Here is a 24,492-nt window from a genome sequence, read left to right as displayed (position 1 = left end):
ACTAACCATCCTAGAAGATAAAGTAATAGGCATAAACTGCTTAGCACAAAACCTGGCACGAAGCCTATACTCAATAAGCATATGCTTTTCTTATTCCCTGTGTGAAACATCTGTAGGGTTTGTCTTTGTCTCTAGAAAGTCAGCATGGTGATCAGCAGCTGTGATTACCTTTACTGTTACTATGAGGGTCGACTATCAGTCATATAAAAGCACCCCTGGCTACATATTACCCATCCCAGGGAATCCCTGTGCAGTGTCAGACAGTGACAGCAGGAGTTGGGGTGATCCAATGAAAGCCTTCACCAAAAGCACCATGATGCTTTTCTGGGAGGTGATGAAGCTGTTCCTAGTGTCTAAATGAGCTGAAGACCCCGCAAACATTCATGGGCCAAGTGGGCCAGGAGGAATGAAGGAGGTGCAGGCGTCCTCTGGCCACCCAGGTCTGGTCTCACTAATACCTTTTATTCCGAAGGTGGGGCCCTGAGAAGGCTGTCGCACACATGCAAAGACGTTCTGATGGAGATGGGCACTGAGGCCCTGCACCAGCCCAATCGTGGTTGTGCTTTTCCCCTCTCCCAGGGGTGTTGGAGTTATTCTTCAAGATGAAAGCAAAATAGGAAAATTACGTTTATGTCAATTAAATTCATGTGTATCACTAAGTCAGCTCTGTTCCTAGAGAGTGACTCTTAATCTGAATAACCAGAAAGATGAAAGACATGAAAGGGATCTTTTCCAAGGGTCTTAGTTGTAACTTCCCCCCAGTTTTAAATTAAAAAAGACTTCTGCATTTTAGCTCTTCTGACAGTTAGGGGCAAATATACTCTACTTTGTAAGAGACACTGCTATACTTTTAATTTCTCAATTTAGTCTCAAAAACTAGCTTTTAACTCAGCCAAACAAAAAAATAGATGAATGCTCAACACATCTACAGAATTAATGATCTGGGGTTAAAAAAAGGCAATTCCATCTGAAGATCAGATTTTTTTTTTTTTTTTTTTTTTTTTTTGCTGTACGCGGGCCTCTCACTGTTGTGGCCTCTCCCGTTGCGGAGCACAGGCTCCGGACGCACAGGCTCAGCGGCCATGGCTCACGGGCCCAGCCGCTCCGCGGCATATGGGATCCTCCCAGACCGGGGCACGAACCCGTATCCCCTGCATCGGCAGGCGGACTCTCAACCACTGCGCCACCAGGGAGGCCCCTGAAGATCAGATTTTAAGATTCAAACTCTTCCACCTACTAGATGAATAACCTTGACAAATTTTCTCATCTCTACAGAGTTATCTACTCTTCCTCACAGGGTCGCTGTAAGGATCAAATTAGATAAAATACATATGAAAATGCTAAAACCTGGGCTTCCCTGGTGGTGCAGTGGTTGAGTCTGCCTGCCGACGCAGGGGACACGGGTTCGTGCCCCGGTCCGGGAAGATCCCACGTGCCGCGGAGCGGCTGGGCCTGTGAGCCATGGCCGCTGAGCCTGCGCGTCCAGAGCCTGTGCTCCACAATGGGAGAGGCCACAACAGTGAGAGGCCCGCGTACCGCAAAAAAAAAAAAAAAAAAAAAAGCTAAACCCAAATTAAAGGAACCTCCACGTATACATGGCTAAGCACAAATGCAACCCCTGGTAATAATAATCAGGATTAATATTAAGATTCAACTGGCAAATGGACAAAAACCATACCCAGTCACCACCACGTATTTCCCGTCGGGCTGGTGCTTCAGGCGTTCCAGTACTGACAGCAGGACTTTGGCCTTGGTTTCACCATACAATTCTACCTCTTCAGAGCTCAGACCAATTTCTCGAGCCAGCTTACCAATGGGTTTTGGCTTGCAAGACCGTGATATATCAATGTCACTTAGGAGAAATATAGAAAATATGTATCAACCTTTATTCATGGGACTCAATCAATGCTGTCCTAGTAATGACCCACCTCAACCACGTTCGGAGGGGGCATACACATAAACATGGTATCCATCAGCTAAAACCCCACCATCCACAGTGTGAAAACAGCAAAAGCTTCTTTTTACCTTGGCACGGGTGTCTTCAGGTTAAGTTTGTTATACTGAATGATCCACTTCCCTGGCTTAAATTTCTCCAGGAAACGCTTTGCACTCTCTACCGTGCTCTAAACAAAATGATACAAATGGAACTGAGAAAAGCTGATGATTTTAGCCTCCACCTCAGTTCCTAGTCCTGGTCACTCAAGTTCAATCACAAAATGAACAGCTTCAGGATCTGCCTGTTAACATGCTTCAATTTGAGGCCGGAGTCTACAGGCAGCAGGATGCCCTGGGCTGCACGCCTCACCCCCACCAGCTGGTGTGTGTTACAAAGGGCAAGAAGCCAAAACATACTGAGTGAAGCCAGGCTGCTCGCACTTTTTTCCCCTTAAGTTATCACATTCCAGAGTAAATCAGAATCATGCTACCCCTACTTCCCTCTATTATACGACTGATTCTACTTCTCTCTACTTCCATTTTCTTTTTTTCTTCAGAAGATTCACATCCTTACTTAGATTCTGAGTAGGTTCTATGACATTTCTACTTCGGGAGAAATGCAGTACCTGGAATTCCATCAGCTTCGTAGAACTATTACAGAAACGTCCATTCACACTTACCTGCATTAGCATCACCACTGTCATTGGCCCGACGCCACCAGGGACAGGAGTAATGAAACTTGCCTTCTCCTTGGCCTCCTTGTATGCCACATCACCCACAATTTTCCTCCCACTTGGTTTTGTATCATCTGGTCAAAGAGGTAAAAAAATCAAAGCACAGTCTCAGAATCACAATCCTGGTGCTTATTTCTAAGTTAGGTGATCAATTACAACAGCTTGTTCCAAAAACTAAGTCAAGTTTAGGGTGTGTAGTCCCATCTGGTTCAAGTGCCTACTTTACTTAAAAGCTGTGGGATGCGATAAATGCTCCCCATTTATAAAAACTCTCCAGAAAGTAGGCATAGAGGGAACTTACCTCAACATAATAAAGGCCAAATGTGACAAACCCACAACCAACATTGTTCTCAATGGTGAAAAACTGAAACCATTCCCACTAAGATCAGGAACAAGATAAGGTTGCCCACTCTCACCACTATTCTTCAACAGAGTTTTGGAAGTTTTAGCCACAGCAATCAGAAAAGAAAAAGAAATAAAAGGAATCCAAATTGGAAAAGAAGAAGTAAAACTGTCACTGTTTGCAGATGACATGATATTATACACAGAGAATCCTAAAGATGCTACCAGAAAACTACTAGAGCTAATCAATGAATTTGGTAAAGTAGCAGGATACAAAATTAATGCACAGAAATCTCTTGCATTCCTATACACTAATGATGAAAAATCTGAAACAGAAATTAAGGAAACACTCCCATTTACCACTGAAACAAAAAGAATAACATACCTAGGAATAAACCTACCTAAGGAGACAAAAGACCTGTATGCAGAAAACTATAAGACACTGATGAAAGAAATTAAAGATGATACAAACAGATGGAGAGATATACCATGTCCTTGGATTAGAAGAATCAACACTGTGAAAATGACTATACTACCCAGGGCAATCTACAGATTCAGTGCAATCCCTATCAAACTACCAATGGCATTTTTCACAGAACTAGAACAAAAAATTGCACAATTGTATGGAAACACAAAAGACCCCGAATAGCCAAAGCAATCTTGAGAAAGAAAAATGGAGCTGGAGGAATCAGTTTCCCTGACTTCCAACTATACTACAAAGATACAGTAATCAAGGCAGTATGGTACTAAAAACAACAACAAAAAAAAACAGTATGGTACTGGCACAAAAACAGAAATATAGATTAATGGAACAGGATAGAAAGCCCAGAGATAAACCCACACACATACGGTCACCTTATTTTTGATAAAGGAGGCAAGAATATACAATGGAGAAAAGACAGTCTCTTCAATAAGTGGTGCTGGGAAAACTGGACAGGTACATGTAAAAAAAATGAAATTAGAACACTCCCTAACACCATACACAAAAATAAACTCAAAATGGATTAAAGACCTAAATGTAAGGCCAGACACTATAACACTCTTAGAGGAAAACACAGGCAGAACACTCTTTGACATAAATCACAGCAAGATCCTTTTTGACCCACCTCCTAGAGAAATGGAAATAAAAACAAAAATAAACAAATGGGACCTAATGAAACTTAAAAGCTTTTGCACAGCAAAGGAAACCATAAATGAGACCAAAAGACAACCCTCAGAATGGGAGAAAATATGTGCAAATGAAGCAACTGACAAGAGGATAATCTCCAAAACATACAAGCAGCTCATGCAGCTCATGCAGCTCAAAAAAAAACAAACCAACAACCCAATCCAAAAATGGGCAGAAGACCTAAATAGACATTTCTCTAAAAAAGATATAGATTGCCAACAAACACATGAAAGAATGCTCAACATCACTAATCATTAGAGAAATGCAAATCAAAACTACAATGAGGTATCACCTCACACCGGGCAGAATGGCCATTATAAAAAATCTACAAACAATAAATGTTGGAGATGGTGTGGAAAAAAGGGAACCCTCTTGCACTGTTGGTGGGAATGTAAATTGATACACCCACTATGGAGAACAGTATGGAGGTTCCTTAAAAAACTAAAAATAGGGGCTTCCCTGGTGGCGCAGTGGTTGAGAGTCCGCCTGCCGATGCAGGGGACACGGGTTTGTGCCCCGGTCCGGGAGGATCCCACATGCCGCGGAGCGGCTGAGCCCGTGAGCCATGGCCACTGAGCCTGCGCGTCCGGAGCCTGTGCTCCGCAACGGGAGAGGCCACAGCAGTGAGAGGCCCAATTAGCTAAAAAAAAAAAACAAACAAAAAACTAAAAATAGAACTACCATATGACCCAGCAATCCCACTACTGGGCATATACCCTGAGAAAACCATAATTCAAAAAGAGTCATGTACCACACTGTTCACTGCAGCACTATTTACAATAGCCAGGACATGGAAGCAACCTAAGGGTCCATTGATAGATGAATGGATAAAGAAGACGTGGCACATATATACAGTGGAATATTACTCAGCCATTAAAAGAAACAAAATTGAGTTATTTGTAGTGAGGTAGATGGACCTAGAGTCAGTCACACAGAGTGAAGTAAGTTAGAAAGAGAAAAACAAATACTGAACACTAACACATATATATGGAATCTAAAAAAAAAAAAATGGTTCTGCAGGACAGGAATAAAGACACAGACAGAGAGAATGGACTTGAGGACACAGGGAAGGGGGAGGGTAAGCTGGGACGAAGTGAGAGAGTGGCATTGACATATATACACTACCAAACGTAAAAGAGATAGCTAGTGGGAAGCAGCCGCATAGCACAGGGAGATCAGCTCAGTGCTTTGTGACCGCCTGGAGGGGTGGGAGGGAGACGCAGGACGGATGGGATATGGGGATATATGTATACGTATAGCTGATTCACTTTGTTATACAGCAGAAACTAACACAACAATGCAAAGCAATTATACTCCAATAAAGATGTTTAAAAAAAAAAAAGCTGTGGGATGACAGGTGTTTGCTATCTCCTAGTGAGAAACTTACTTTACCTGCAAAATTCCACAAGATGCTTAAGTGGTTTTTCAGAACCAGGAGAATCCTTTTGTCTTCTGTCAGGTTGGCAAATAAAATACCAACTGTTTTTTATTCTTAAAGCCAACCACCAAGTATACAATGAGCACCTTTTAAAATGTTAATTTGCCAAGGCCTTCAAAGGAATTTTTTGGGTGCACAAAGCTCCAGCTATATCACAGCTGCCAGATACGGTTTCTACAGCAACTGTCAGCATTTTGTAAGCTCCAGGCATGCGCTGGAGGAACAATTCAACATCTAGTTCCAAAGACGAGCAGCTACTTAAATGTATGCAAAAAGGCAAAGAATATAATTGCACTCCCGTTAAAAGGATACAAGAACAACTACAAATCTTAGCAGCAAAGAATAGCTATTCACGAGAACAAAACCCCATGATGCATCACTGCTCACTCACTCCTACACTTGGCTTCAGTGTACTTCCAGGAGGGGCTGGGGACAAGGCTAGACCTTGTGGTTGGTTCTAAGGCAGGACCTGGTAAGATCTTAGCCATTTCACCTCTTTGATCAGATTGCCACAACTAAGAAAGGAAGCCTCAGGATTCAGCCCAAAAGCCAGAATTAAGCGACTTCGGCTCTAGGATCAGCTCTTTCACTAACCTCGAGTCTCCAGTCCCTGTGGGCTCCTTACTGATCAGAAGTCCAAAGGGGCAAAGAAGGATGAACACTACCTATTTCACAAGCTTGAGGAGAATCAAGTAAGAAATTGTGTGTTTCTTGAGGTTGAAAAAACACTCTCCGGGCTTCCCTGGTGGCACAGTTGTTAAGAATCTGCCTGCCAATGCAGGGAACACGGGTTCGAGCCCTGGTCCGGGAAGATCCCACATGCCGCGGAGCAACTAAGCCCGTGCGCCACAACTACTGAGCCTGAGCTCTAGAGCCCGCAAGCCACAGCTACTGAAGCCCACACACCTAGAGCCCGTGCCCCGCAACAAGAGAAGCCACTGCAATGGGAAGCCTGCGAACCGCAACGAAGAGTAGCCCCCGCTCGCCGCAACTAGAGAAAGCCTGCGCGCAGCAACAAAGACCCAACACAGCCAAAAATAAATAAATTAATTTAAAAGAAAAAACACTCTCCAAACATAAGGGTTTCTCTTCCTACCCTAGATACATTAGATATTTTCTATATGTACTCTCAGGAGCTGGTGAACACAACCCCCTGTGATGGTTTCAGGCTTCTAGATTATAAGGCAGCAAGCTACGGCAATGGCAGAACATTTCCTCTCATAATCACTAAGGTCGTTTCAAAATGCCAGGGAAATAACGATTGAGGGTTGCCCTTGTATGGGTTTCAATTGTCTAACACTGAAGTTAGCTAAAAATACCCCCGTACCTCCTTCTATTTATGAATGTTAGTCACTTTCTCTGTGTGTTTCTGCATATATAGGAGACACGTCAATGACTGCACAACCTAACGCTGCACTGGGTGAGCTCAGCTCTGCTCCTTAATCAAACGCTATCAGGCCTGGCTTCAGTGCCCTCTGATGTACGTACAGGGTTTCACGGGTGTGATGTGGCCAGTGGAAAAAGGACCCCGTCTCTAAGCACATGGCTTCAGTAACCAACAAACATTTTGCTTATCTATCCCAGCCTTAGAATTTCTCTTTCATCTGGAACTATTAGTGCAAAACTACTTAAGATCCAGCTAAGGGACTCCCCTGGCGGTCCAATGTTAGGACTTTGCGCTTCCACTCCAGGGGGCATGGGTTTATAATCCCTGGTCGGGGAACTAAGATCCTGCAAGCTGCACGGTAGAGGGGGAAAAAAACCCAATCCAGCTGAGCCTTGAGTCCTTCACATGTAATTTGGGGGCCCCAATAACAGGGTCCAGTATAGAAGCCACTACGCTGGATAGGTTGAGACTGGATTGAGGGGGGTTAGGAATCTTTTCCTCCCTTTTATAACCCTTCCAAATAAAACACTATTAATCCAGCCCTTTTCAAATTATCTTTAATAAACCACCAGGAAGAACACTTTTACATGTTTCTCTGGCCAATACTTTCTGCTCTGTACTTGAATCTTAAAAAAATATTCCTCAAAAAAAACCCACAACAAAACAAAAACCCGTAACAAAACAACAACAACAACAAAAAACTGTGTACCTTAATTCATCCTTAATTTGGAAAATAACTTAAGATGCTATCCCTGAAAGGACCAAGCAAACGATTTAAGTAATCAAAATATGAACCAAGAAGTGGCCCAGTTGTGGAAAGCGGTGTTTCAAGAATGAACATTTGAACCCTCCTACACTGTTGGTGGGAATGTAAATTGGTACAGTCACTATAGAGAACAGTATGGAGGCTCCTTAAAAAAACTAAAAATAGAGCTACCATATGATCCAGCAATCCCACTCCTGTGCATATATCCAGAGAAAACCATAATTCAAAAAGATACATGCACTCCAATGTTCACTGCAGCCCTGTTTACGACAGCCAGGACATGGAAGCAACCTAAATGCCCATCAACAGAGGAATGGATAAAGAAGATGTGGTACATATATACAATGAAATACTACACAGCCATAAAAAAGAACGAAATAATGCCATTTGCAGCAACATGGATGGACCCAGAGATTGTCATACTGAGTGAAGTAAGTCAGAGAAAGACAAATATCATGATATCACTTATATGTGGAATCTAAAAAAAAGGGTACAAATGAACTTACCTACAAAACAGAAAGAGCTACAGATGTAGAAAACAAACTTTGGGTTACCAGGGGGTAAAAGGGGACGTGATAAATTGGGAGACTGGGATTGACACATTCACACTATTATATATAAAATAGATAACTAATAAGGACCTACTGTATAGCACAGGGAACTCTACTCAATACTCTGTAATGGCCTATATGGGAAAAGAACCTAAAAAAGAGTGGATATATATATATGTATACCTGATTCACTCTGCTGTGCACCTGAAACTAACATAACATTGTAAATCAACATAACATAACATTGTACATCAATAACAATAAAAAAAAAAAAGGAATGAACACTTGCAAAGAGCAGTCTTTAGGTCCTCCTGCTCACCCTCGGGTCTGTAACAGTGATCCTGCCTTCCTTGGCCAACAGTAACGATACTTATTCACCTATATCCCCAGGATCAGAAAAAGTACAGCTGACCAGGAGGAAAGATACTGCTCTGACCTTATTCATATTTTACCTTCTACATGAGGAATAAATGTGAATAGGAGGTTAAGTTTCATGTGTAAGTCAACATTTCATTTCATACGAGACTCAAGAGCCCTACCCAGGTTTTTCTTCTTCCCTCTCTCAAATCCAGTCTAAAACAAAAAAAGTCAAAAGCAGAAATATGATACAGAAGATGCAAGGTTTTAAACAGAATGAGCTTGAATGTCACATTGCAAGTACTGAAAGTGAGGAGTTGTAGGAGAGCAATTTCTTTATCACCCATCAGATAATTATACTACAAGAAAATGAGTGATCAATTATGAGCTACTGTCTTAAAAACATGGTACGGAGAGTGGGAGGGAGGTTAAAAACGGTGAAGGCTTGACAGTGACTCATGTTCCTGGCAGCTTAGTGTCTGTATTTCAAACTTGAGATGGGAGGGGAGGAAAAAGAATATTCTTGCTATAACTCTTTTTAACATTCCAACAGATATGGGTGCCAGCAGTCAGAAGGCACAAGCTGGACACGGCACCTATAGGCAGACTAGTGGAGAAGAGGCACAGGACACCAAGCATGAGAGACACACAGTGAGAGAAACACCAAGTTCTGCAGGAGGGGAGGGAGGGAGAGAAGGATTTTCAAAGAAGGAGAGATCATCTCTTGCTGAAGGAAAATCAGACAAGGTTTGGAAGGAAGAATGGACATTTTGGACAGAGAGGAGGTGGGGAGGAAGTCATTGAAAGGGAAGATCACGGTTGAGCTTTATTCAGTTGTGTAGCCCAAGGCCTGGAGTGGTGCCTGATACACAGAAAGTCACTTGATTAAACATTGTTCCTTTTTTGAACCCATGAGGTATGTATACAAGTATTCACTGAATTGTCCTTTCAGATTTTACGTTTGAAAACTTCATGAGCAAAGAACAGCCTGCCCCACTAAAGATGCAGGCAGAGGAGCAGCAAAGTACAAACAGGCATGTGCAGGAGAGCATGTGGTCCATTTTACAACAGTTTAAGACAGATATTCACAAAGTGTGTGTGAGAAAGAAGGCCACAGAGGTGGCTGAAAGTAGTATGGGGCTAAGCAGTCTGGCAGGTAACATGGAAGAAAGAGGCTCACAGGTCCACATCAAGACCCATAAACATGGCAAGAGCGCACAGATGGATCTGAGTGGGAGTCAGCTGGCGGTAGGGAGACCAGGGAGAAATTTATAGCAGTGCATCCAGCAGAGAGGGTGACCCTCAGTGGTGACACTGAGAACAGAGAAGAAAGGGAAAAAAACTCATAAGATTTAAAAACGGATCCATACATGGAATGATTGGGAGGGAAACTAAAAGGTTTCAGACTTGTGGGAAGGAAGAATGGTGATGATATCACTAACCAAACAGTGCAGTGAGGGGTAACTTAGGGACGAGGATGCAAGGACAGTTTTGGACATGACTATAATGTTGGCTTTATCCTTGGCCTAGAAACAGCCCAGGCCAAACATCTTTGCAAAGCCCTAACTAGAGGACTCTTGACACAATGTGTCCCTCTCCTGGAGTCTCACAGCACTTTGCAAAGATCACACTATATTTTAACCATCCTTTGTTAAAAGCCATCTCTACGTGATGATAAAGCAAGAAATCATCTTGCCTCCTCTCCCACCCTCTCCCTGGACAAGGTCATCTTGGACTGCACGGCACAGCACAGTGGCTAAAATCACAGGCTCTTCCTGCAAGGGGCAACTGTGCCGTCTACTAACTTCATGCCCCCATGGGTAGGCTGATCACTCTAAACCTTAGCACTTCAAGCCTAAAATGGGACAAGGGGTTCTTGCTTGGGCTTCATCTTCCTCTGCCCAGCCCGCCTCCAGAAACCACCTTCTTCCCCCAGCAACACTCACCTGGGACATAATTGATTCCACAGTCGATGACTATTGCCCCCGGTTTGATCCATTCCCCTTTCACCATTTCAGGCTGACCAGTTGCAACTACCAGGATGTCACCTTTACTTATCTAGGGAAAGACAGTTCTGACTTCAGAAACTAAACAGTGAAACATAAAAAAAAATCTAGAAGTGGAAAGGACATCCGTAAGCTTTGTATGAAATTCTTCATTGTCGTCAGTTATTTTATGCAGGCCACACACTGTCTCTGACAGCTCTTCATATACTGTGCTCATTCCTACACACGCCAAAACCTCCCCTTTCACTAGATATTTTACTGAATGGGGAACCTGATGAGAACCTTTGAGACAGGGAGGAATACAGGCTTGGAGCCACAGGCCTAGGACAACGTCCCTGAATTACATGACACCTGGAGACTGCCCCCTCTTCCCGCAAATGTGGGGACCACCACCTTCAGCAGAGCATTGCTTGGGGAGGATTAAAGAGGTGCTAGGCCTCTCTCCTGGTCTCTCCCCACACTTAACAGACTGCACTGTCAATTGGATGTGTCCATGTGAGAATTTCTGGGCTCAGGAATCTGATGCAAGGGTCAAGAACAAGCTGTGACTGAGGTCACAAGACCACTGTCCATAACCCGCTCTGGACACCTCCACCTCTGAGACCACCCACTGTCGCATATGTGGGATCTGGCTGCCATGGGTCAACCCCAGTTCCTATACTGCTAACCCCTATCTACCACGAGATGGACTGGCACAGGAAGAATACAGTCCAAACAAAAATCTGCATAGACTTGGACAAGTTTTAAATTTGAATTTATTTCTTCATCTTGTAAAACAGACAAGAATCACAGAATTGTTAGAGGGGTTAAACGCGGTAATGAGGTAATAAAGTACATGGCAGCTTCTGGCACTTAAATATGAACCATCCCCATTAGGCAAGAACCCCCGCCACACGCGGGAATGGGCATGCAAACGCGTGCACACGACCCCTTACCTCCTCGCCTAGGTGGGCAGTCTTGGAGTGGCAGGTGGTCACTGTGGCGTGGCTCCACAGAAGCAGGTCATGCATTGGGGCACCAACTATTTTACTGCGCCCGACCACCACAGCGTGCCTTCCAGCGATCTGCACCCCTGAAAGAAAAGCCAGCGTGCACCAGAGAACTGGGGGAAGCTGCCCTCCTTCGCATGCCACCTAAATGGGAGAACTCAGGACAAGTGCACGAAAGCAGGTTCTTAGCGTCAAAAAGCAATCTTCCTAAAACCATCCCTTCTTTGGCTACCCAGGGTTTCAGCTACAAGTTGGGACTTGTACATCTGTCCTTCTTGCTGTGGGTTTTTGAGAGGAGCTTAAGCCAAGATCCATTCATTGAGTCATAGGAGAGTGGGGAGAAAACCTACACTCAAATCAGAAAGAAACCCTGACATACAGCTAAACAGCCATATGGAAGAAGAGGACATATTACATTACATGGGAAAAGCAGTTATAAGAAACAGGGTGAATGTAATGGGGTGGAGGGAAGGTAGATTAGTATCAGTAACTCTTTAGTTCCTCATCCAAATTTCTCTTTTGGCTTAGGGCCTGAGCCACAGGGTTATTTGCAGGGAAGTGATAAAGGGGAACTTAACTGTAGCAAAAAATTTTCTTTTTGTTTACTGAGCACCCATTCTTCTGGCATTATCCCAATGTCCTTTTCAGGACTGACATACTCTCCTCAGTAGAGATGGTGTGGGTGAACACCCAAGAGTGAACAAGTGACCATATTTCATCCCCTGGACAATGAGATCCATCCCATGACTCTTAGGCACAAGGATGCAACAGGCTGGAGCTGCTCGGGGCCACCAAGTAGAGCTCAGAACGAGCCACCATGCAAAGGGGAGCAGAAATAAGGTCCTGAGGACTCTACTGAGCCCTTCTACCCAGCCCCACTGAAGCAAACTCTTCCTTAAGGCAGTTTGTGTTTAAATCGTGCTTCTTGTGTAACATTAACTCTATCCAAAAAAGTTAAGTTTCTATATAATGCTAACATCATGAACATCTAGAAGTAAAGCCCTCAAAGTGTGACGTGTTTACAAGGTAACTTTCTATACTTTTTAGGGTACAGTAAAGGACCTGAAGCTGCATTAGGGCAAATGGTCGCTTCAATATCAACAAGTGGAGGTGGGGAGCCTACAGCTGCCACTGCTCATGGGATTTTTTTCTATCAAGTTGGAACACACTGTGTGCTAAACATGCCATACAGTATAAATTTTGCTGTAGGACTGAACAATAATAGCTGTCCCAAGGCTTACAGATTGACCTTTCCTTGCCAGGCACAGAAAATTTTAACTTACGTTAGCTAACACTTTCCATTTGAAATTTCTGATCCACTTCCTTTAAACAGGGCGCACTTCCTTGTGAAAAATAACCTCTACTAAAAAGTATTCACGATGAAATTAAAATACCAAGAGGCTGACTAGGTAATGGGGTAATATGGCCAATTATCCAAGGAATCCATTTCCTAGATCTACAACGGTGACTCGGGGCCCATTCTGGGATTCAGACTATTCACTTTGCACCCTACGGACTATCTGAATCTTTTTATTATATAGGTTACTTTTTCACACAAAATAAATTGCTTTGTACTCAAATAACTCTGAGTTCAAATCTTGGCTCTGCTGCCTCTTGGACAAATTACTCAATCTCTCTGAGAATGTCTTCTCAGCTATTAAACAATACCTACCTACTTCATAGGGTTGTTGAGAAAATTGAGAATTTACGTAAAGAAGGCCCTAGCACACAGGTCCTTGTGCCAATCAAGCCCACTTATTTAGGGCTCACAGTGTATCTCCCCTATACCTCTGAAGGTCAAGACCAGGCTCCATGAAATGGTGCTTTGTTTTTGTCTGGTTGTTTTTACCTGTCTTCTTGATGAGTTCCAAGCATCCTTTGGGTGTACAAGGGATGAAACAGTCATTTAGGTTACCTCTAGCAAGTTTTCCAGCACTGATGCTAGTCAATCTGAAACAAGGAAAGCGATAGGTGTCTTTACTCTTTAGAACCAAAATGATGTGTTCCTGAAGTAGAAATATATTATAGTCACAATCATGCAATGTGGTACAGAAAGCCAAGTCACACTCACCCGTCCACATCCTTTTCGGGTGCAATAGCGTTGACCAATGCTTCAGTGTTAATGGGATTCTCTGAATCTAAAGGTAGCTGCACTATGAAACCATGCACATTGAGGTCTTCATTCAAAGATGTAATGCACTTTAACACCTAAAAATAATACCACATATAACTTATATACCACACAGAAATCAACAGGGTGGAGAAACACTTTACAAGTCAGAAGTCCCATTTTCCCCCCGAGAGTTTAACTGCAGTCCATCTCAGAATGTACCTTGCCTTGGATCCTGAGAGCAACTCTACCTTAACATGGAATGTAACCTTCAGGTGTCTTGCAAGAAATCCAACAAACAAAAGAGCTAAGAACTTTAATAAACTATTACTGCAACAGTAAAATCCATGGTACCATCACCCAAATCAAGATTTCTGTGACGATAGAAATGTTCTGTAATTTGTACCTTACAAGTGGCTACTAAAATACTTGAAATGTGGCTTAGTTCAACTGAGGAACGGAATTTTAAACTTTATTTCATTTTAATTAAATGACCACATGGGGTTAGTGGCTATCCTGCTGGACAGTGCAGATGGAGAACATTTCCACGACCTCAGGAAGTCCCTTTTCCCTCCTGCCGCTTCCCAGTTAATCCCCCACAGTTCTGACTTTACTCACCCATGATCTGTTCTGCCTATTCTTGAACATCATAGAAATGAAATATACATTTCGTTTTTCAAGTGCAGGTAACAACAGGCCAGTGATCAGTTTTCAATGAACATCGCAGGTGATTTGCAAACAAATGATGCAGCAATCACACTGGGAGTACCACACATTCATACCTAGCACTGCCCCATGTACTCTGTGGGTATTTTCAAAGATTTCCTGAAGCCTGAGTCTATGAAGAAAGAATTACCTGGAGGTCTCTTGTATGCTGAATGCATCAGTCCCTTAAAGTTCCACTAAACTAAAACCAGAGAGGAAAGCACTTCAGCTGCCCTCTTAACAGTTGATTCTTAACAGCTCACCTCAGATTCTGTGGCCGTTCGTGGTAACTTAATGTGCGTGGCTTTGATCCCGATCTGCAAGAATGAACATTTAAAACAGGTACATGGCAAAAGGACTTGAGACATGGGCCCATTTCTTCTACAGATGTGACTAAGACAAACCAGGAGGTGGCAGGCATCATTTCACCCTCATATATCCTGAAGAATGAGTCTCTCACTTTGACCCATCCATCGTTTACTTGTTAACTGTCACCACGGCACTTAAGCAGTTTTATGTCCACTATTCCTGCTCTTTAGAAGCAAGCGGATCACTTATTAGAAAACATTCCAGGGCAACCCAGAGGCTGAAGCTCTGTCAGCCATTTCTAACTTGCGAAATACAGAAACTGAAGTCTGCTGTGGGCGATAAAAGTTTTTGTCGGGGGAGCACAAAGGGGAAGGGGTGGCAGACAGGACCTGGGGAGGGGGAGGGGTAAGAGTGGAGGTGGGGCGTTGGCGCCGCTGTTCTGGGCTTTACCTCTTCAGCAGCCTTCAGCTTCACGTTTATATAAAGATTAGAATCATCTCTGTTGCCGACCTAGAATAATAAAGACATGCAAATCAGACGATTAGGGAAAGGCAAAGTGTATGTAAAAGCTTCTAAAATTTCAGTTTTGATAAAAGGAATATTTAATCACAAGACTCCTGTTAGGGTGGACCTAATCCTAGCTCACACGGAGCAGACGCCCATGCCAGGCAAAAGGCAGTCTGCTGCCCTCAAGACAGAGGAGGAAGCACGCAGAAGCCAAGTCCCCTGCCCCACCATGCTAGGTCTCACTATGTTCCCTGTTCCTTTAATCACGGACATATTTAGTTTTTCATTATAATCATTTATCTAAAATTTTCCTTTACAAATATTTTTCCATGTTTCGGTGGTTGACATTTGTCCTTTTCAAAGTTGACATGTCCTCTCGGGGTGATATGCCACAATAAGTTTGGTTTCTTCCAGAACTGCAGAGGGAAAAACGGTACGTCCTTGACACCAAAGGTAACTGATGCATGGTTGCTTTAAACAGGACAACCGTGGAGAAAGAAGCTGGCCCTAGGAACAGAGTATCTCCAGGTCTGGTCATGCTGATGCTGTTACTGGAAGCTCCCCTCAGGCTCACAGAACACAGCCTTACTCTTAGCTGCAGGTGTCCTTTATAGAGAAGTCTCAGTTTTGCCAGTGCTAATTTGAATTTCAAGAGCCAGATGAATGTGGTGAGGGGAATTTGATTTTTCTATGGGTTATTTGCACCTAAGTGCATTATGTGCTTCCTGTGGGGCTTCCCTAGAATTTTAGAGCCTCTCATGTTTTGTTTTTGTCATTTTATATATATGATCTTTGCCCCTATCATCCAACCTTCATTGATTCAGTTACCAGATTTAATACACTCTGGGATTTTTAGATCAAAGTAGGAAATAGAGTACTGTTTTTTCATTTTTATTAATATTGTAAACAAAGAATTTTGCCTGCCATTTCAGTTCTATAAGGATCAAGTCATTAGCCCCTGCAGTTGCTGACCTGCAAGTACACCCTGAAAGGAATTCAAGGTGAAGCATTCCATGTTTTGGAATATATGGGCCCCTTAGATAGTTCAAATGCTTGTCTTAGGAAGAATTTCAATGACCCCAGATTCTTGCATCTTCCCACACATAGAAAAGCCCTAAAAGTATTAACTGAGGGGACTTCCCTGGTGGTGCAGTGGTTAAGAATCCACCTGCCAATGCAGGGGACATGGGTTTGGGCCCTGGTCTGGGAAGATCCCACATGTGGCAGAGCAGCTAAGCCCGCGAGCCACAACTACTGAGCCTGCGCTCTAGAGCCAGTGAGCCACAACTACTAAGCCCGTGTGCCACAACTACTGAAGCCCACGCACCTAGAGCCCGTGCTCTGCAACAAGAGAAGCCACTGCAATGAGAAGCCCGTGCACCGCAACGAAGAGTTGCCCCCGCTCACCACAACTAGAGAAAGCCCGCGTGCAGCAGCGAAGACCCGATGCAGCCAAAACTTAAACAAATGAATACATTTATTTAAAAAAAAAGTATTAACTGAGATAGCTGATCCTGTGACCAGCAGTAGCCTTTCACTGAGATCTTGACTGCCTGTATCCCCCAGCCCAAATTCACACACACACACATATCTATATACTGGCTCCTCCCCTACCTCTTTGGAAGTTTCTCTGAGCAATTAGAGACTGTCACTGTCTCCTAGGCTATAGCACTCAGTAAGACATTGAATAAACTCAACTCACAGCTCTCACATGGTACGTTTTTTAAGTTGACAATATTTATAACTACAATTAGTTATTTCGACTTAACTCGGAGATTAAATGGTTTTATCAGTCACTGCCGGTTTACTTTTGTTTTTTTTTATAAATTACAACTTCTCTGTTCTATACTTTATCTTCACCTCTCATGTAGCTAAATGCAACTGTAAGTCACTTTTCCAGGAAAGGTGTGTGGGCATTTTCCTGAGTCTGTGTGCACCTGAAAATATTTCTCTGCTGTCTTTGCACTTGAAGGCACATTTGGCTGAGTTTGGAGTCATGACATTTTCCTTCAGAGTTGCTGTCTTTGGCATCTAGTGTGACAGAAGTCTGAAGTCTTTTGTTGTTGTTCCTTTATAGGTAACTTTTCTGTCTGAATGTTTCTGAAGGAATTTTTCTGAAACTCCAAAACTACCACCAGTTTTTTAACAGAAAGCTTAACAGTTATGAGCATATGTCAAAATCTTACTGTAATCCTAATGCAAAGAAAAAGACCTCTTAAGTTCCAGTTCAAGTATTCTCATATAGGCATTTCATAGGGAAAAATGGTTATATAATCATCGATAGACTGGATGCAAAAAGAATGTTTAGTTGAAGAACAGTAGATTCTTGACTGACAGGCAAGTGGGTGGATGGCCTACTGGTTTCCCAGAACAAATCTTAATCCCATTATAGTTTATTTAAAAAAAAAATCACTTAAGCATTTTATCAGAAATAACAATTTCTTCCTTGAAGGAGGTGAATTACATCATCCAAAAAAACGTCCTATTGAGACAGAAAAGGAAGTGGGCAGGGCACAACCAATTCCAAGAATGACACAACCATTAAGAACAGGATACCACAAAGATCGGTTAGAATACATTAGGTCCAAGATGGCGCAAGAGTCTACTTCCAGTGGACCTTGAGCCCCATTATACACTCACTGTAATACATTAGCATATGCTAAATGACACACCCATGGGTGCCATGACAGTTCCGAGGCTGACCATAAAAGGCCCAAAAGCAGCACGGTGGCCCAATTCCTAGAAGTCCCTGCCCCTCCTCCAAAATACCTGGACTAATCCTCCCACTTGTTAGCCTATGAAATTACCCAGCCCATAAAAACTAGCCACCCCCACACCACCGAACCACTCTCTCCTTTTAAGATGGCATACGCTGTCTATGGAACGTGTACTCCTCTAAATAAACTTGCTTTCACTTCACTATGGTTCACTCTTGAATTCTTTCCTATGAAAAGCCAAGGACCCTCACCTGGCGGCCTGAGGGACTCACCCAAGACCTGGGATATGACCATCCTCTTGTGCCCCATTTTTCCTACAACACTATCTTGGAACAAGTTAGGGATTTTTTTTTTTTTTTTTTTTTTTTTTTACATAGGAATCTACAAACTGTTTCTGTAAAGGGCCAGGCAGCACATATTTTAGGTTTTTCAGGCCACATACTCTGCAACCTTCTTTTACTCTGTCATACCTTCTTTTTTAACCATTTACAACCTGAGCAGTTTTGGACATGGGCCACAGTTTACCAATCCCTGTTTTACACTATAAAATATCTTGGGTATTGGTCTACTGATTAATTTTTCTTCTGCTCCAGGAGCCTTTTGTAAACATTCAGGCCAATTGAGTTTATTTGTTTTTGTTTTGTCCATGTCTTTTGTGAGGACTGAATAAGTTACTATATATAAAGCACTTTAGGGCTTCCCTGGTGGTGCAGTGGTTAAGAATCCGCCCGCCAATGCAGGGGGACACGGGTTCAAGCCCTGGTCCAGGAAGATCCCACATGCTGTGGAGCAACTAAGGCCGTGTGCCACAACTACTGAGCCTGCGCTCTACAGACTGCAAGCCACAACTACTGAGCCTGCATGCCTAGAGCCTGTGCTCTGCAACAAGAGAAGCCACCGCAATTGTACACCACAAGGAAGAGTAGCCCCTGCTTGCTGCAACTAGAGAAAAGCCCATGCGCAGCAACGAAGACCCAACACAGCCAAAAATAAAATAAATAAATTTATAAAAAGCACTTTAAATAATACCTGGTAGGAAGCAAGTGTTATTATATTATTAATAACTATTTTATGGAAATACAGCCTCATTTGTATATCTTTTTTTTTTAATTTTTATTTATTTTTTGACTGCGTTGGGTCTTCATTGCTGTGCGCGGGCTTCCTCTAGTTGCAGCGTGCGGGGGCGACTCTTCGTTGTGGTGTGTGGGCTTCTCATTGTGGTGGCTTCTCTTGTTGCAGAGCATGGGCTCTAGGTGTGTGGGCTTCAATAGTTGTGGCTCGTGGGCTCCAGAGCACAGGCTCAGTAGTTGTGGCACACGGGCTTAGTTGCTCCGCGGCATGTGGGATCTTCCCAGACCAGGGCTCAAACCCATGTCCCCTGCATTGGCAGGTGGATTCTTAACCACTGCGCCACCAGGGAAGTCCATCATTTGTATCTCTTGTGATGAAAAGCCAAGTCTTAATTTCCGTTAAATATTTAACTATTTGTAAGTTATCAGTCCGCTGTTTTAAAAGAAATTCCAACTTGTAGGTATATATGCCTGGACCAGATCCTGAATATCCTTAATACATGCTAATGAATTAGAAAAATGAATGAGAAAAGCAAATTGATTTTGGAGACAGATAGAGCTGGGTTCATATCCAGACTCAGTAGCTTCATGTCTGTGGCTTTGGGCAAGCTACCCAAGATCTTTGACCACCAGTTACTGTTACTGAACACAAGTTAGGGTGCTCCAGGCACAGTGAGGCCAAACAAACTGAAACGTTTGGAGTTTGGAGCAAAGAAAGGTTTATTGCAGGGCCAAGCAAGGAGAATGGGTGCCTCGTACTCTAAGACCCCAAAGTCCCTGATGGTTTTGAGGGAAATGCTTTTATAGGCAAAATTTGGGTTGAGGGCTACAGGGTATGTGACTTTCTTCTGATTGGTTGATGGTGAGGTAACAGGGCGGTATTCCAGGAACCTTGTGCTCAGCCTGAAGTTGCCATCCTCCACCTGGGGGTCTCAGTTCTGCAGAACTCAAAGATATTGTTATGTATATTCCCTGAGGAGGAACTAGGACCTTGCCCCAAGGCTGTGCTACACCATTGTTTCTAGACTGTTCCTCCCATGTGTCTGCATCCCCTCCCTTCCCTGATTAGCAACTGTTTGAATCTGTCCTATGGAACTCAGGGAAGGTCAAGGAGGCTGAATGAAGCCTATTTCCAACAAACAAGATATGGGGGACACAGGAAGGATTTGTACCAGGGAGGGCCCCATAGGGTCCTGCTCGGTTTCATACAGCTCCCATCTTGTAGGGGTAGTATAAAAATCAGAACAACTAGTAATATATACAAATCATTTGAACTACAGGAGTCACTCTACATAAGCAGTACTGTTGTTCCTTCTGTAAAGGATGGGGAGAGTGGGTGTAGCTGGATGGATTGTGATCAGATTTGCATTTTGACAAGGGCTACATTTGCAGTTAAAAGGACTGGAAGTATCCAGATCAGAAGGCTGTAAGCAGTTGACTAGTGGCCCAGAGGGTGGGAGCAGTAGAAATCAAAAGGAGGGAAGATATCCCAAGAACTTATGAGAGGCATTACCAATAGTACCTTAGTCCCTAAGGGAATGCAGAGAGCAGGGAGATGCCCAAAAGAGACAGCTCAGGTTTCTAGTTTGAGCGTGTGGGAAAATGGTGGTGCCTGTCACCAGGATGGAAAAAAAACAAGAGGTCTGAGGTGGCACAGATGTGATTACAACATAATCTGTGAGCCTTGCATCATAGAAAGATGTTGATTCTGGTGCTAAAGTACAAGATTAAAATATTCTACCACTGTTTTATTGCAAAGACATAAGAGACAAGCTGCAGAACAGTGTTTATGTAACAAAAACACTTTGCAATCAATAAATTTAAAATAGGAGTTTGGAAGTTAATTTTAAAAAAGCAGGAAAAAAAAAACCCTCGATATTGCCACAAAAAGGTTTACAGAAACAGATATCTTGCCTACGACATTTACTCTTCCTACAACAAACAATTCACAAGAATAAGCCAAGAAATAACTGGTCCCACAAAAGTACCAAGTGGACACCCACAACATATACCTTCGATTCTTAGTAATTTGCAAAAATGGAAAATCCACCACAGCACAGGACATACCAGGCAGAATGACAGGCCTTCTGTGCTTTTCTTCTCAACTAAGACCTCTCAGATAATGAATAGCAATGGGGGAAAATATTTAAGTACTATTCACTCTGAAATTCTTGATGAACATGGAACAGAAACTTAGCAAGGGATTAAATGATATACATGGAGACATACATACAGAGAGAAATGTGAAGTGAGGAAGCAGGTGTTTCTGAAGGGAATTTCAAATGCAAGCTATCAGTTTCCTGTCATCCCAATCAACCCTTCAAACATTCATTTGTACATCTGGCCACATGACACATATTTATTAAATACCTCCTGCCTATTTATCGAAGGCCTCTTACTGGATGAATCTGGAGCTCTTGAAAGAAACCTCAGATAGAAAGTATTCTCCCATGTAGCTATGGGACTGGGGAAGCTCACTTAGGGAAAAAATAAGGTAGAAAAGAAATCTGAGGGCTGAGCGTTGAGGTATTCGAGTGGTCTAGGTATCAGGAAGGTATCAGGAACAACAAGCAAAAAAGATTAGAGAAGGAGTGATGTCCTAGAAGCCAAGAGCCTAGAACCAGAAGAGATCCAGGTTTACAAGTTCCTGACCTACAGCTGATATCTGGGGTCAGATAAAACTGCATAAGGCAATGGTTCCCAAAGTGCAGTTCACACACTCTTGCGGGAACCCCAACACCCTTTCAGAAGATTTGCAAGTGCCATAATACTATGATGTCATTTGCCTTTTTCACTGTATTGATATCTGTTTTGAGGCTGCACAAGTTAGGCTGTGTAAGACTGCTGATGACTTAGCACTAAATCAAGACAATGGCACCAACCTGTACTAGTCACACAGTCTCAGTAAAAAAAAAAAAAAAAAAAGACACCAATTTCACTTAGAAGTGCTCTTGATGAAGCAGTAAAAATTATTATTAAACGTTGACCCTTGAGTACATGTCTTTTTAATATTCTGCATAAAGAATGGGGAAGCAATCACAAAGCACTTCTGCCACATACAGAAGTGGTTGTCACCAGGAAAAGCACTTGAGCTTTCTTGCCTTGCAAGCAGAACTAGCAGATTTTTAAATGGAACACCATCTTTACTTAAAAGAACAACTGACAAATAATGATTATTTGGGCTTGAATATTTGGCAAATATTTTCTCAAAATTGGATAAAGTGAGCCTGTTACTTCAAGGAAAATAAGTAATAGTATTAATTACCAATGACAAAATTTGAGCTTTCAAGCAAAAATTGGTATTTACGTACTCCTGTGAGCTTGACAACTTCTCAACAAAGACTTTTCTGATAAGTTTGTTGGTGATATTAATGATTATGATTTTTAAAATATTGCATAATGAAAGGTGTTAACATTTGGAAGACCTGCATAATTCAGTGAACCATTATTTTCCAAATGGGGAATGAAGGACATAACAAAACCAGACACAGGTAAATAGCCATTCAAACTGCAACATAAAACAAGATTTTGATTTAACAAAGTATGAAAGTTCACTGATGACAGTTTCAGAGTCCACACTGCAGCTACCTTTTAAAAACTTTACTTACTGAGTCCTTATAGTATTAAAGAAAAATATCCACAACTATCTGGGAAGACTATTAAAAGAACTCTTCCTTTTACAACCATACGTCTGTATAAGGTCAGATGTTCTCCATATATTTCAATCAAACCAGCATAGCAAGAGATTGAATATAGAAGTAGATGGGAATCCAGCTGTCTTCGATTAAGCCAGACAGTACAGGGTTTTGCAAATATGTAAAACAATGCCCCTCTTCTCACTCAATTTTGTTTCTAAAAGTTACTTTGTCATAAAAATGTTACTTATGCTAACACACAGTGAGCTTACTCTTGGCATTTTTAAATATACAAATGTCTTTAAAACTCGTAGTTTTAATTTCTAAATAGTATATATCAATGGATAAGTCCATATAAACGAAAGTTTATGGGTGTAAAGGGTCCTAAGACCAAAGGTCAAGAGATACTGGATTAGGGAAAGGTACCCACAGAGAACAGCAGAGGGCCAGGACAGGCCAACACATAGAAGTTGAGCTGAAGAGGAGGAGACTGCAAAGAGAAACTGAAAAGGTCTGAGGTTTCACAGAAGCCAAAAAAAAAGAGGAAGAGCTTTGATGTGCCTCTTGTCTTAAATGCTATCCAGAGATTGAGAAAGGAAGAAAGATATTAGTAGAAATACACTATCACAATACCTGTAAAATTGCCAGGCCTGGTGTGAAATCAGGTGCTTGCTCCTTCATCTGAATGACTTGGTTCTTCAGTCTCTCCCTTATTTGCCTAGAGAAACAGGAAAAAATTGGAGTTAACATTTAATGTTTCAAGCCACAAATAAGCCATGTGTATTACTGGATGTATTTCTCTTTTAAATTAAAAACACCTTAATTAACAGACATTATCTGATATAATATGTAGTACCTTGTACCACCCATCAATTTTCCAGGCCTCAAGTAGACATGGATCTTTTCTAACTCTTATTGACACTGACTGGGCCATGGGGCATGGGCCAGTTTAAAACATACTAGTTGAATATATAAAATAGACAATCAACAAGGACCTAATGTATAATATAGGGAACTCTACTCAATATTCTGTAATAACCTAAATGGGAAAAGAATCTGAAGAATAGATACACGTATATGTATAACTGAATCACTCTGCTGTACACCTGAAACTGAAACATTGTAAATCAACTAACTCCAATATAAAATTAAAAATAATTTTAAAAAATACTAGTTGATGGCATTCAAAATCATACAATGAACAAATAAAAACTTGGACCAACACTTCTGGAAGGCTGCTAATCCTCATCTTTTTTCAGCCTTTCCACTCTTCAGGTGCTATAGGAAAAAAGTTTGCAGGAAAAAACTCAAGCTCACACCTTCTGCTCAACCTACCCTACCTAGTAAGATGATCACAGGGTATCCACATAGGCTGAATGATAAATCAATGAATCCCACTCTGAATTCAATATGAATTTACAAATTATATCCTAATTCACAAAAGAATTTCCTTACTCAAGGTTGAAAGTATAACCTCTTGTGAAACAAAGATACATCAATTTACTAACACACAACTCTCAACAATACAATAAGATATCAAATAAATTACATTACATCTATAAGTAAACATGCAAAGTAGTCCAACCTTGTCCAGTTACGATACAGTTATTAACTTGAACAGGATCTGTCTCTCCTGAAGAACCAGTTTTGTCATTTATCTTTTTTCATCTTAACCACACTTGACAAACAAATATACCCGGACATTAGCAAGCATCTCTTCCCTCATCCTAATTTGGTTACTCCCTTCCCCAGTTCTCCACACTTGA

General features: G+C 42.1%; 1 protein-coding gene across 5 annotated transcripts in view; it reads right to left on the bottom strand.

Annotated features, from left to right (window-relative positions):
• Nucleotides 1-24,492, bottom strand: part of MTHFD1 (methylenetetrahydrofolate dehydrogenase, cyclohydrolase and formyltetrahydrofolate synthetase 1) — a 58,843-nt gene that overhangs the window by 23,718 nt on the left and 10,633 nt on the right. For all 5 annotated transcript variants that reach the window (XM_082617642.1, XM_082617643.1, XM_082617641.1 and 2 more), the window contains exons 2-12: nucleotides 23,360-23,444; nucleotides 15,248-15,307; nucleotides 14,752-14,805; nucleotides 13,745-13,881; nucleotides 13,523-13,623; nucleotides 11,620-11,756; nucleotides 10,625-10,736; nucleotides 2,616-2,743; nucleotides 2,026-2,123; nucleotides 1,679-1,852; nucleotides 459-595 (exon numbers count right to left, since the gene is read on the bottom strand). In XM_082617642.1, coding sequence (XP_082473768.1) covers nucleotides 459-595; nucleotides 1,679-1,852; nucleotides 2,026-2,123; nucleotides 2,616-2,743; nucleotides 10,625-10,736; nucleotides 11,620-11,756; nucleotides 13,523-13,623; nucleotides 13,745-13,881; nucleotides 14,752-14,805; nucleotides 15,248-15,307; nucleotides 23,360-23,444 — 1,223 coding nt within the window. The remainder of the gene's footprint in view (nucleotides 1-458; nucleotides 596-1,678; nucleotides 1,853-2,025; nucleotides 2,124-2,615; nucleotides 2,744-10,624; nucleotides 10,737-11,619; nucleotides 11,757-13,522; nucleotides 13,624-13,744; nucleotides 13,882-14,751; nucleotides 14,806-15,247; nucleotides 15,308-23,359; nucleotides 23,445-24,492) is intronic.

This window comes from Mesoplodon mirus (assembly GCF_964341445.2).
Source record: "Mesoplodon mirus genome assembly, chromosome: 4".
Classification (NCBI taxonomy): Eukaryota; Metazoa; Chordata; class Mammalia; order Artiodactyla; family Ziphiidae; genus Mesoplodon; species Mesoplodon mirus.
The sequence above is the reverse complement of the archived record's forward strand: the minus strand, read 5'-3'. Positions and strand labels throughout refer to the sequence as shown.